The sequence below is a fragment of the Chiloscyllium plagiosum genome, unplaced genomic scaffold, assembly GCF_037043375.1.
Source record: "Chiloscyllium plagiosum isolate Xiang-an unplaced genomic scaffold, Cpla_swu_hap1 HiC_scaffold_5, whole genome shotgun sequence".
Classification (NCBI taxonomy): Eukaryota; Metazoa; Chordata; class Chondrichthyes; order Orectolobiformes; family Hemiscylliidae; genus Chiloscyllium; species Chiloscyllium plagiosum.
Genome location: NW_028270143.1, coordinates 81,724,164 through 81,737,929, shown reverse-complemented (window position 1 = coordinate 81,737,929; position 13,766 = coordinate 81,724,164). Strand labels below are relative to the sequence as shown.

At 40.0% G+C, this 13,766-nt stretch overlaps 1 protein-coding gene across 1 annotated transcript in view; it reads right to left on the bottom strand.

Annotated features, from left to right (window-relative positions):
• Positions 1–4,427: 4,427 nt before the first annotated feature.
• mrc1a (mannose receptor, C type 1a) overlaps positions 4,428–13,766 on the bottom strand; it is a 152,680-nt gene continuing 143,341 nt past the window's right edge. Inside the window, exons 28-30 of the mRNA XM_043690393.2 lie at positions 13,523–13,690; positions 13,401–13,436; positions 4,428–5,036 (exon numbers count right to left, since the gene is read on the bottom strand). Of these exons, the coding sequence (XP_043546328.2) occupies positions 4,795–5,036; positions 13,401–13,436; positions 13,523–13,690 (446 nt within the window). The 3' untranslated portion in view covers positions 4,428–4,794. The remainder of the gene's footprint in view (positions 5,037–13,400; positions 13,437–13,522; positions 13,691–13,766) is intronic.

Here is a 13,766-nt window from a genome sequence, read left to right as displayed (position 1 = left end):
TCCATCTTCACTGAATGGATTGATCTGAAACTCTTTCCTAATGTTGTAGCTTGGCAGTACCTGATTTATATTACATGAATGGATTACTTCGTTAAAATAGCACGGTGAGATATTTCAGGCAAAATCATTGAATATTTATGTGTAATACAAACAGCATCATTTCAGGATCTTTGATTTAAACAGCGCACTTAGAAAATATAGAAGATAAATTGTTCTAAGTGCTAATTTAGTGACTCAATTAACTTATTCATGAAAAATTGTTATGTGTTCAACAGATTTGTTTATCTGTCAAGATGAGCCAATGAGTTTGTTAAAAATGCACTTATAACAAAGTGTGCTTTGAGCCATTATTTGTTGTGTGGTGTAAAAGCCTTGCTACTTTTTCACCAAGCATTTAAATGTATGATGTTATTTTGCACATGTTTTGGCAAATTCATAAATACTAATGACATTAATGTTTAGGGGATCATGCATCACCTATAAAAAGTGAACTAGTGGATCTTATAAATGAATATCCCAGAATACTGTTTGAATTTAAATTCATGTAATGTCCACTTAATATTAAACTGTTGTGGCAAAGGATAATTGATAGGATACATTAATTAAAACAAGAATTGGATGTGATAGTGCTAGTTTGAATAGCAGGAGTACTTCAGTTTTAACTTTGAGATTTAAAATAAACATTTGTTCCTTATCTTTATTCTTCATTGAAATAGTTATACAAAAAATGATTTTAAAAAGTATATCACGGTGTCTGGATGAATAAGTGACATCAATGGTAATCTTTAGGGAAGGAAAGCAGGTCTATTTGCGAGTCCAGATCCACAGTAGTAAGGTTGACTATTAACTGTCCTCTGTAATGGTCTAGAAAGAGATTCAGTTGTGTCAGCAACTAAAATATCTCAGAAAAAGAATGAAACGGAACAGATCATTTGAATTGACCAAGGCACCAGAAATGTCAACAGCCATGTCGTGCCTGCAAAGTCCTCCTCATCACCATCTGGCGGATAGTGTCAAAATTGGGGAGCCGTCTCATAAAGAAGCCAAATAACAGGCTGACATAGACACATAGAAGATAGGAGCAGGTCTGGGCCATTCAATATGATCATGGCTAATTATTGAGCTCAATACCCTAATCCCGTTATCTCCTCATACTCCTTGATCCCTTTAGCCACAAGTTCAACATTTACCTCCTTCTTGAAAACAAAATGTTTTGACCTCAACCACTTTTTGTGGTAGTGAATTCCATAGGCTCTGGGTGAAGAAATTTCTCCTCAGTCCTAAAAGGTTTACCTCTTACCATTAAACTATTATCCCTGGTTCCAGACTCCATCGATAACATATTTCCTGCAACTAACCTCTGTAGTCTTGTTAGAATTTTATAGAATTCCATGAGATCCGGTCCTCATTTTTCTAAACTTCAAGTCAACCCTGCGACCTTCCATCATAGCAACCCCTCTATAGCAGGAATATCTTTCCTTGGATACAGAGACTAAAACTGCGCATAGATTCCAGGTATGGCCTCACCAATGCCCTATATAATTGCAGCAAGACATCCTTGTTCCTTTACTTAAATCCTGTCACTATGAAGGCCAACACACATTTTGTCTTCTTTATTATTGACAGCATCTATGCACTTACTTTCAGCAACTGGCACACAAGGACACTCAGGTCTCATTGTCAACCCCCTCTCCCAATTTGCATTCAGGTAATAATCTGCCTCCCTACTTTTGCTATCAAATTGGACAATCTCACACTTACCCACATTATTCTGCACCTGTCTTACATTTGCCCACTCACTCAGCCTGTCCAAATCACATTGCAACATCTCTGTCCTCCCCACAGCTTTCCTTTCCATCCAGCTTTGTATCATTTACAAATTTTGAAATATTACATTTTGTTCTTTCATCTAAACCATTAACATATGTTGTGAATAGCTGAGGTCCTGGTGCCAGTTCCTGAAGTACTACACTTGTCACTGCCTGACATTCAGAAAAAGGCACATTTATTCCTATTATTTGTTTCCTGTTTGCTAACCAATTTTCTATTCATCTCAACACACCTACACCCAATCCTTTGCGCGAGTCCAACCCATGGAATCAGACCTTACAGAAAATGCCAATGACGTCACTACCACTATCCCTGGATACATCCTGTCCAACCAACACAACAGCATCCAGTAGATGTGGCAGCATGATTGTTTATAGCAGGAAGGTAGTTGCCCTGGAAGTCTTTGATGTTGACCTAACCCTAACCCTATCAGAGACCTAATGAAGCATGATTACATCAAGTCAAGCAAGGTCAAGGAAACCAAAAGAGATTGCAACATACCACACAACACCCTCCATTCACTCCCATCATCACTAAGACTCAAGTAGCCACAGTGTATGCTATCTACAGGATGCAGTACATAAATTCACCAAAGATCCTTAAATAGCACCTTCCACCTTCTTGAACATTACCATCCAGAAGGGCAAGTGCAGCTGACACAAGGATCACCACCTGCAATCTCCCCTCCAAACACCTCAGCATCTTGATTTGGAAATACACTGATGTTCCTTCAGTGTCGCTGGGTGAAAATCCTGGAACTCCCTCCCAAATGGCACTGTTGGTACAACTACATCGAATGAAATGCAGCAGCTCAAAAAGGCACCTCTTCACCACCTTACCAAGGACATTTAACAATTAGCCACAAATACTGATCCAGCCAGTGACGCTCACATTCTTGAATGAATACAATAAAGTATCCATACACGACCAATGCCCTGGGGTTTACATGTTCAAATTCCACCACAACAACTGCGTAGATGAATTTAGTTAAATCTAGAATTAAAACCTTGATTCATTAATGGCCCAGAGACTAGCCTCAATTTGCATAAAAATCCATAAAAATGATTAATATCATTTATATCGGGTGTACATGTGACTCAGAGGACTCTCAGAAATCACATGTCAGTCACTCAGTTCATTCAAGGGAAACTAGGGATAGCCAACAAATGCTGGCAGTGACACTCACATCCTTTGAAAGAATTTTTTTAAAAAACCATGGGCTGACTTTTCCAAGGAGTGGCAACCATGTTTAGATTGCCACTCAGCTCTTATATTATGTCAAAAATGAGCTCCACCTTTCTGTGAAGAAATTCTGATCACGACTCTTGCAGAAATGCAGGCTATATCTTAAATACCTGGACTTCAGGGGTAGGTTATGAGGAGAGATTACAGAAATTAAATCTTTTTTTTTCCAGAATTTAGAAGCTTAGGAAGTAATCTGATTAAAGTTTTCAATATATTAACAGGAAAAGACAGGGTAGATAAAGCTAAACTACTTCATCTGGACATAGATTCGAGAACCGGGCGGCATAGTCTGTGAATTAGGGCCAGACCATTTGGAAGAGATGGAAGGAAGTACTTCTACACACTCAGGATGGTAGATGTTTACAACTCACCTCCACAAACGGCAGTGGATGCAGGCTCAGTTATTAATTTTAAATCTGAGATAGATTTTTTTTTGTTTAGCAAAGGTAATAAGGGGTATGGGCCAAAGGCAGATACTGTACATGGAGCTAGGCAATAGATCAGCCATGATCTCATTGAATGATGGAGCATGCTCCTATATTAAATCTAGCTGTATCCTCATAATGAAAACTGTGAAATATCAGTTTGAGGTATATGTTCAAGAACAGGTTGTATGATTTCTAAAAACAGACTATACAAATATAAGAGGCATTTTGCCTATTGCTCGTGTTTACAAATAACAAATTTTATTACCTGCCTTACTTGTAACTGTGGTTTTAAAACAATCTGGATACAATTAATTCCTTGTTCATATGTAGTTCACTGAATGGCCAAAATGGTGGGTGGCATTTTCAAAATACATTTGATTTTGTTTTTATTGTGTCAAAAAATCTGTAAATCAGCTCACTTTAAAAAATGACATCTCTTTGCTATATTTAGGAACATTATCATTACACATTAGATATTAAAACATGTTCCTTTTTCCAGATTTTGTTGTTTAAAGTGTTACATTCAAGGTTTTGAGAGTTTTCCACACAACTTCCCATAATGCACATGCTTGCTATAAAAATGTAGATTGGAAACAATATACAAACTATCTGGAAGTTCATTTTAGGTAAACCTATTAAATTGGTTATGTGTGACATGTCATTTTTTTTAATATTGAACAAAAGTTGATTGAAGAATTCAATTTGTTGCCTTATTAAAAATTAAATAAGATATTATTTAGTTTCATTTAGGTTTTCATGTTTGTTTTCAAAACTATCTAGGGATCAGTGGACTTGCAACTCTTTTTATGTGATATCATGTCTTTTGTTTATGATTTTATTAACATGTTGTTTGCATGTTTTCTTCATTGGTCCAGTAAACAGACAATTATGATAATCACCTGAGCAATAGGTCAAGCAGCCAAAGAACATCAATATCTGTGTTTTAATTGTATGGTGGTGTTTGGTGTCACCTTTTTAATATTTACACAAGAAACTGAGTATAATAATAAAATTGCAGTGTAATAAAACTGCAATAATAAAAATACTAAGGTATTAAACATATTTATTCTGTAGACTTATATCAGGATGATCATTCATTAATGAAAACAAAAGTAATCAATATATATATATCTCTAAACAGGTAGTCATACAGCAGAATAATTAGAGTTCAGTGCAAAGTACTACGGCAAAAGCATGCTTTAGCCAAATACTGATTTCGCTAAAGCCGTTTTCCAGTCTAACTGCATACAGTTTATAGATTTATTTCAGCAACTTTTAAACATTTTGCAAATTACATTAAACCTTGTTCATTTTGTTCTATGTTTGGCACAAGAGATTTCATGTCACAGGGTGCAATTGTACTCTCTCGATTGAAATAAAGCGAGTTATCGAAATTGGTATCCGTTTCTGTTGTCTTCCTCCTCCGTTTTTGAATGAAATATCCTGCAAGAACCACAGCTATAGCAAGGGCAATAACCAGCACCACCACAATCCCCGTCATGCTGTGCGATGGGGTCTCTTTTGACTGGATGACTAAGGAAGGAAAAGCAAACAACACAATGAATTCCCAAAGTAATATCATACAGATAGCACAGAGATTGCTGGAAAATGCTGGAAGTACTCTACAGTACTACAGAGAGAAAAACAAAGTTTCCCGTTGGTGACCATTTATCAGAATTACCTTTAACGTTAATGCAAAATATTAACTTTGTTTCACTCTCTACAGCTGATCCTTGGCCTGTTCAGTATTTCCTGCTTTTATTTTGGAGACCCAGCATATGCACCATTTTGCTTTTGTATGTCTGAAGGCACTAGGTACCTACTGTAAGGTAATTTTCCTGTTATTTAATGAGAACTAAAGAATAACAGGAGTTGTGAGTCATAGGAAATTCAAGTCTGCTCTGCCATTCAATAAGGCTGAATCACAACATTGACTCCACTTCTCTGTCCCTATCTCACTATACTTTAATTTTATTAGAAACCAAAAATATTTTATCTTAGATATTAATGCATCGAACAACTGAGCAATCATAGTCCTCTGGAATAGAGAATGCCAAAGATTCACAATCGTCTGTAAGAAGAACTTTCTCATCCCAAACTCCTTATCCTGGGTATATAATTGTTCTACACTCACTCATCTAAAAAAAAATCTATCTCTCAGCATCTTCCCTCTGATGCTTTCTAACAATCTAATACATCACAATTCAATCACCTCACATCCTTCTCAGTTCCACAGTATGCAAGCACAGTCTACTCAATCAATGTTCATAGGATCATTCTCAGGGATCAGTATAATGAACCTATATTTCATGCACTCAAAGGCAGCATATCCTTCCTTATGTAGGCAAACCAAACTAGAAACAATACTCTGGATGGCGTTTTGCCAATCCCTAAGCAATTTCAGCCACAGCCAGGGGAGAAATATTGGCCTCTTGTGTTTCTCCTCCAGCCCATTATTCCTCCAGCCCCTTTAATCATCACAGTTTCTGTTGAGACCTCCAGGATTAGGTTACATTACATTACATTTACATTACATTACAGTGTGGAAACAGGACCTTCGGCCCAACAAGTCCACACCGACCCGCCGAAGCGCAACCCACCCATACCCCTACATTTACCCCTATACCTAACACTACGGGCAATTTAGCATGGCCAATTCACCTGACCTGCACATCTTTGGACTGTGGGAGGAAACCGGAGCACCCGGAGGAAACCCACGCAGACACGGGGAGAACGTGCAAACTCCACACAGTCAGTCGCCTGAGGCGGGAATTGAACCTGGGTCTCTGGCGCTGTGAGGCAGCAGTGCTAACCACTGTGCCACCATGCGCCCATACACGTACCACTCTCTGCATGAAAAAGTTGTCCCTTAGGTCTCTTTTATATCTTTCCCTTCTCACCCTAAACCTATGCCCTCTAGTTCTGCACTCCCCGATCCCAGGGAAAAGACTTTATCTATTTATCCTATCCATGCCCCTCATAATTTTGTAAACCTCTATAAGGTCACCCCTCAGCCTCCGACACTCCAGGGAAAACAGCCCCAGCCTGTTCAGCCTCTCTCTATAGCTTAAATCCTCCAACACTGGCAAGATCCTTATAAATCTTTTCTGAACCCTTTCAAGTTTCACACCATCTTTCTGATTGGAAGGAGACCAGAAATGCACGCAATATTTCAACAGTGGCCTAACCAATGTCCTGTACAGCCACAACATGACCTCCCAACTCCTGTACTCAATACTCTGACCAATAAAGGAAAGCATAGCAGACACTTTCTTCACTATCCTATCTACCTGTGACTCCAGTTTCAAGGAGCTATGAACCTGCACTCCAAGTTCTCTTTGTTCAGCAACACTCCCTAGGACCTTACCATTAAGTGTATAAGTCCTGCTAAGATTTGCTTTCCCAAAATGCAGCACCTTGCATTTATCTGAATTAAACTCCATCTGCCACTTCTCAGCCCATTGGCCCATCTGGTCCAGATCCTGTTGTAATCTGAGGTAACCCTCTTCACTGTCCACTACACCTCCAATTTTGGTGTAATCTGCAAACTTACTAACTGTACCTCTTATGCTCGCATCCAAATCATTTATGTAAATGACAAAAAGTAGAGGACCCAGCACCGATCCTTGTGGCACTCCACGGGTCACAAGTCTCCAGTCTGAAAAACAACCCTCCACCACCACCCTCTGTGGTCCATTGCATCTGCACCAGTTCTTTCAACAAGAAATCCTATCATCTTCCTCTCACCCACCAGTTGCTAATCCCCTTTCTTCTCCCCAAAATTTACCCAATTACCTTTTGAATTCTAATGTGAATCTATGACCACATGAAAGCCTCACTAATGTAACCATCAGCAGGATGCAGGAGAGAACCAGCCTGTGATCAGAGGAGCATAACAGTGACAGAATATCAGATGGGGAAGCAACTCCTTACACGTTTGTCTTGGTCTTTTACAGGTTCAACATGAGCCCCAGGAATTAGTATCTATTCTTCAATAAATTTAAGTTACCCAGTTACTGCAAGGTGCTGCATTTGAAATAAGGAGACCAAATGTAATGTATTCAAGTTTACTTACAATACAAAACTAAGTGCAGGTTTGAGTTACCATGAGGACACAAAGAGGCTACAAAATGGAGACAGTGAAATGACACCCATCTCTCCCAGGCCCTTGTTGCAGCATGGCTGCCTTACTCTTATACTCCCTTGGAATAAAATCAAATATGCCGTTATGTATGTTGTATATGCTGAAAATCCTGTGATAAATGAACAAAGCCATCCAAATCCCTTTGAATACTAACATTTCATCATCTAAAAATATTGTACTTTACCATTCTTCCCATATTATACTCCAACTGGGCCATCTTACTTAACCACTTCACTGTCTCCATTTTCTAGCCCCTTTGTGTCCTCATGTAAACTCAACCCTGCACTTAGTTTTGTATTGTCAGTAAACTTGAATAGATGTTGAAGAATAGATGTTTGGCAGATAAATTCAAAGAAGGTAGGTGTGAAGTAATCCATTTTTGACCAGAGCTGGTTGGAAATGAACAGTGTTTTAGTGAAATGCTGGGAAGAGTTGGAAATCAAGGAGATTTAAAAGACAATGTACACAATGAACAAAATTATGTAGTCAGGTACAAAGAAAAGACTCAAAGAAGGACCAAACCTGCAGAACATGAGGCCTAAAATAAAAAGCATGAAAATATTGCAACAGCTGTACAAACTGTTGATTGGACCATGTCTGGAATCCTACGTACTATTCTAGGCATTGCACCTGAGGACTTCTCACAAGTCCTTTGGAAGGAATGCAGCACAAATTTACAAGAATGTTGACAGAACTGTAAGGGGTGATTTACATAAATGAAACTTGCATTACATAGATTAATCTTCCTCAAATCCCCTCCAAATCTCCACTCTTTTAGTTTAAAGTTTTGTTCCCTCGTTATTGACACCTTAATTAAAGGTAACAGTTGCTTTCTATCCACATTGTCCATGCTTCTCATCATCCAATACACTTAATCAAGTCCCCACTCAGCCTTCTTTGCACTAAATAAATCAACTTGAGCCTATCCAGCCTTCCTTCACAGCTAAAATGCTCCATCCCAGGCAACAGCCTGCTGAATTTCCTCTGCACCCCCTCCAGTGCAATCACGTCCTTCCTATAATGCGGCAATCAGAACTACTCACATTATTCCAGCTGTGCACTAGTTTTGTATAGTTCCAATGTAACCTCCCTGTTCTTATAAACTGTCACAACTTATAAGGGCAAATATCTGATATGTCCCCACAATTACCCTATTAACTTGCCCTGCCACCTTCAGTGGTCTGTGGGCAAACATGCCAAGATCGCTCTGTTCCTCTGAGCTTCCTAGTGTGTCACTATTCATTTCATACTTGATTGTCCTGCTATTTCATCCCAAACACTTCATTTGACACTTAACAGGGTTGAAGTCCATCTTTTGGTGATCTGCCTGTCTGACCTATCTAGGCAAAAGTGAGGACTGCAGATGCTGGAAACCAGAGTTTAGATCAGAGTGGTGCTGGAAAAGCACAGCAGATCAGGCAGCATCCGAGGAGCAGGAAAATCGATGTTGCGGGCAAAAGCCCTTCATCAGGAATAGAGACAAGAAGCCTCCAGGGTAGAGATAAATGGGGGGGGGGGGGGGGGAAGGTAGCAAAGAGTACAATAGGTGAATGGGGGTGGGGATGGAGGTGATATGTCAGAGAGGAGAGTGGGGGAAGGTGGCAAAGAGTACAATAGGTGAATGGGGGTGGGGATGGAGGTGATAGGTCAGAGAGGAGGGTGGAGCGGATAGGTGGGAAGGGAGATTGGCAGGTAGGACAGGTCATGAGGACAGTGCTGAGCTGGAAGGTTGGAACTGAGGTAAGGTGGGGGGAGGGGAAATGAGGAAACTGACAGCTCAGCACTGTCCTCATGACCTGTCCTACCTGCCAATCTCCCTTCCCACTTATCTGCTCCACCCTCCCCTCTGACCTATCACCTCCATCCCCATCCCCATCCCCATTCACCTATTGTACTCTTTGCTACCTTCTCCCCAACTCCACCCCACCCCCATTTTATCTCTCTATCCTGGAGGCTTACTTCCTCTATTCCTGATGAAGGGCTTTTGCCCGAAACGTCAATTTTCCTGCTCCTCTGTCTGACCAGTCTGTCTATATCCTCCTATAACCTAAGGACTTCTTCCTGATGTGAACCACTCAGCCAATCTTTGTGTCACTGCGAACTTACTTAGCAGTCAATCACACAAACAGCCTTCTACCCCGACCCTCTATCTCCTGTCACTAAGCCAATTTTGGATCCAATTTGTCAGGTCACCCTGGATCCCTTGTGCTTTTACCACATTTATCAGTCGACCATGTGCGGCTGGGCGGCACAGTGGTTAGCACTGCTGCCTCACAGCGCCAGAGACCCGGGTTCAATTTCCACCTCAGGCGACTGACTGTGTGGAGTTTGCACGTTCTCCCCGTGTCTGCGTGGGTTTCCTCCGGATGGTCCGGTTTCCTCCCACAGTCCAAAGATGTGCAGGTCAGGTGAATTGGCCATGCTAAATTGCCTGTAGTGTTAGGTAAGGGGTAAATGTAGGGGTATGGGTGGGTTACACTTCGGCGGGTCGGTGTGGACTTGTTGGGCCGAAGGGCCTGTTTCCACAGTGTAATGTAATCTAATCATATGTGTGACCTTATTCGAGGCTTTGTTAAAATCCATATAAACTACATCAACTACACTACCCTCATCTACATACCTGGTCACCTCCTCGAAAATATCAATCAAATTTGTTAAGCATAACCTACCTCTGACAAAGCCATGCTGACTATGCCTTATCAAACTTTGCCTCTCAAAGTGGAAATTAATTCTGTCCTTCAGAAATTTTTCCAGTAGTTTACTTACCACTGATGTGAGACTCACTTGTCTATAATTGGAACAGTTCCACAAACATCAAAGAATGTGAACTCAGTTAGTTTTAAATCTGGGATTGACATAACTTTGCTGAATAAGGATGTAAATTAATATGGAGTAAAGTCAGGTGGGTAGTGTTAAAGTCATGATCAGCTCTGAGCTTCCTGAAAGGTAAAAAAAACTTGAGTAGCTGAAAGACCTACTCCTGTTCCTTTGCTGCTTAACTTGTCAAATATTTCTTTCCCAGCTACTCTCTTAACTTAATCTTGACTCTTGGGATCCTGCATCTTCATCAACCTTGTACTTGAGCTGAAGTCAAACATGCGATGTTCCATTCCACATACATACATTTCCAGCCTGGTAGGCCTCAAACCCTGCTCCACTCATATTACTATGTTACCTTTCCTATTTTGCACAATATTCTACTTATCCTCTCTTTTCCACACACGGAGAAAATGGGCAAACTCCACACAAGACAGTCGTCTAAGGCTGGAATCAAACCTGGTTCTCTGGCACTGCAAGGCAGCAGTGCTAACCACTGTGCTACCGTGCCATCCAACTTCACTTCTTACCCCACTTTATCATCATTGATTATATCAAACCACTCGAGAAAAAGGATAAAACCGGATAAACTATCAAGCATCAACCTTGACATTGAGAACACCAAAGGCCTAGCATGACCAGTCAATATTGCAAAATCCTCCTCACCTATATTCCTACAAGAAAATCAGTCTCTGAACGAAAGCATCAATACTTGCAGTTTTTGTAGCTATTTCTTGGTTTGTTAATGTATGACTGTTTCCACAATTTATCACATTGAAGATTAAGTTCAGCAGTTTGATTATTAGCTCCAAGAGTTTATTAAAGAGATAGGTATCTTTATTGTGGGACTACAAATATAATTTTTAATAAGGAATTAAGTGTCTAAAGGGATTTGAATGGCTTTTCTCAGCAAGTGTTTTCTCTGCAAATAAGTCCATAATGGATACTTAGAAATTAATTTAATCACATCATGACCCCTGAAGTCTGTCCATGATGGCTGCTGGGTGATTTGGTATGGAGTGTAAGAGAAAAGGGTGGTGAGTCAGAGGACAAGGATTGCTATTAATTTAGATATAACAGCTATAAGGAGCCTTTGGTTGGCATGCAGGCTATGGTGGCTATCAATGGGGTGGTATAAGGGCATTACTTGACACGGAGGGTATGAGCTGCCATGGGGGAAGGGTGTTGATGCATGGGTTGACAAGGAGGGTAAGAGGCTCCAAGGGGCATGATTCAACATGGACAGGTTGTCACAAATGACCAGGAAGAGCAGGAGGTGCTGAGGGGATATGAGTGATGAGGGCTAAATGGCCTGACTAATTTTATTATAGAGACAAAGTCCTAGGGCACCAAGCAGAAACAACCCTTACTGGTCTTCAGCTCCTTCCATGGCTGTCTACACACTGATTTGAAAATCAACATGTACTCATCCAGAATAAAATACAGACATATGAAATAGTAGACAAGCTATTCTAATACATGTAAAGCATGATATCTGGATGACAAAGTGGAAAATGATTCTGGTTTGTCAGTCCACAGAAAGTAGGAGAAGTCTATTCCCAACAGTCTGAATTCAATCATTGAGAAAATGATGGAAGCTGTCATCGACCATGGCACCAACCTGTTGACTGATGCAGAGTTGACATTACCATAACCATAATTCATGATACCATTTGTTGAATCTTCATTATACATTTCCCTTGGGATTAATATCCTTCTTACAGTGTGTACATAGAGCCATACATTCTATATCAGATCTGAAAGTTTATAAAATATTCCTCCTAATTAAAACATTAAAAATCTAATTGTAAGAAATTAAAAGTGGCATAATGCAATCAAGAATTGTCATGTTGCTATATTTGTAACAAAGAAGTAAAGCAGATGGAGTTAGGAACATTCACGTTGTGAAAACAAAGCTCTTGTCCCATAAGGTGTTCTCCCACCAATTTAATTCACTCATTATTGACACTAATGTATCACTGTTCACAATGCTGATTTATTTAATTTCTGCTTTTAATTTTTTGATGTTAAGAATTTTTACATTTTCCCCTTTTTTTGTGATTTTAGCCATTCTTTGTCCATGTGACACCTTTGCAACTGAGACTGGATGAATTAGCTCTATTCCCCGGCCTTCATCATTGGCCAAGTCAAACATGCGATGTTCCATTCCACATATTGGGAGATATCTGTGGTGTTCAAAGCAGCCAAGATTTTTCCCTGAAGCATCGGAGGCTGAGGGGCGACCTTACAGAGGTTTACAAAATTATGAGGGGCATGGATAGGATAAATAGGCAAAGTCTTTTCTCTGGGGTCGGGGAGTCCAGAACTAGAGGGCATAGGTCTAGGGTGAGAGGGGAAAGATATAAAAGAGACCTACGGGGCAACCTTTTCACACAGAGGGTGGTACGTGTATGGAATGAGCTGCCAGAGGATGTGGTGGAGGCTGGTAAAATTGCAACATTTAAGAGGCATTTGGATGGGTGTGTTTGGAGGGATATGGGCCGGGTGCTGGCAGGTGGGACTAGATTGGGTTGGGATATCTGGTCAGCATGGACTGGTTGGACCGAAGGGTCTGTTTCCATGCTGTACATCTCTATGACTCTATGACTCGAAGATTAGGATCTAAGCAATGAAATACACTGCATATGATCCTGGTCTGTGGCACAGAGTATTAGCAATATTTTGTACCAATTCTTCCCCTAGAGAATATGTGAAAACCACTTCCTTGGTCAAAACTAAAATCTAGCATTCTCTATTTACTGCATTATATTGAGCTATTTTGGTAGTATTGGTCAAATCATTCATAATAATCGTAAAGAAGTTCATTGCTGGTGCAGAGGAGAATGATGTTTGAGCATCAAGTAGATATGCAAAGTAAATCAAATTTACAAAGAACTGACAACAATAATATTTCGTTCACTACAAATAGTTCTTACCTTCCAGCTGTGAAGGTGCCTCAGTTAGTTCAATAACTGTAAAAAAACAAAATTGATTAACTTTCAGTGAATCTTGCTTCAAGGAAACATTTCTCTAGGAATCACTGTGTCATTCAACTTACTTTTCGGCATTTTGCAAATGAAATTTTTATTCATTGAACATACAGCATTGTTCCATTTACTTGAATCTGAGTACATTTCAACGCAGTTTTCATTTTTATGATCTGAAGGTTCTCCTTTATTCCAGTTCACAAAATCCACCACATTATTGTCTATCCATAACCACTCCCCTGAAATGAGAAACCAAACAGTTCATATGAGTAGAAATCCTGCAATCTTCTCATTTCACTAAGATGCCATTTCAAT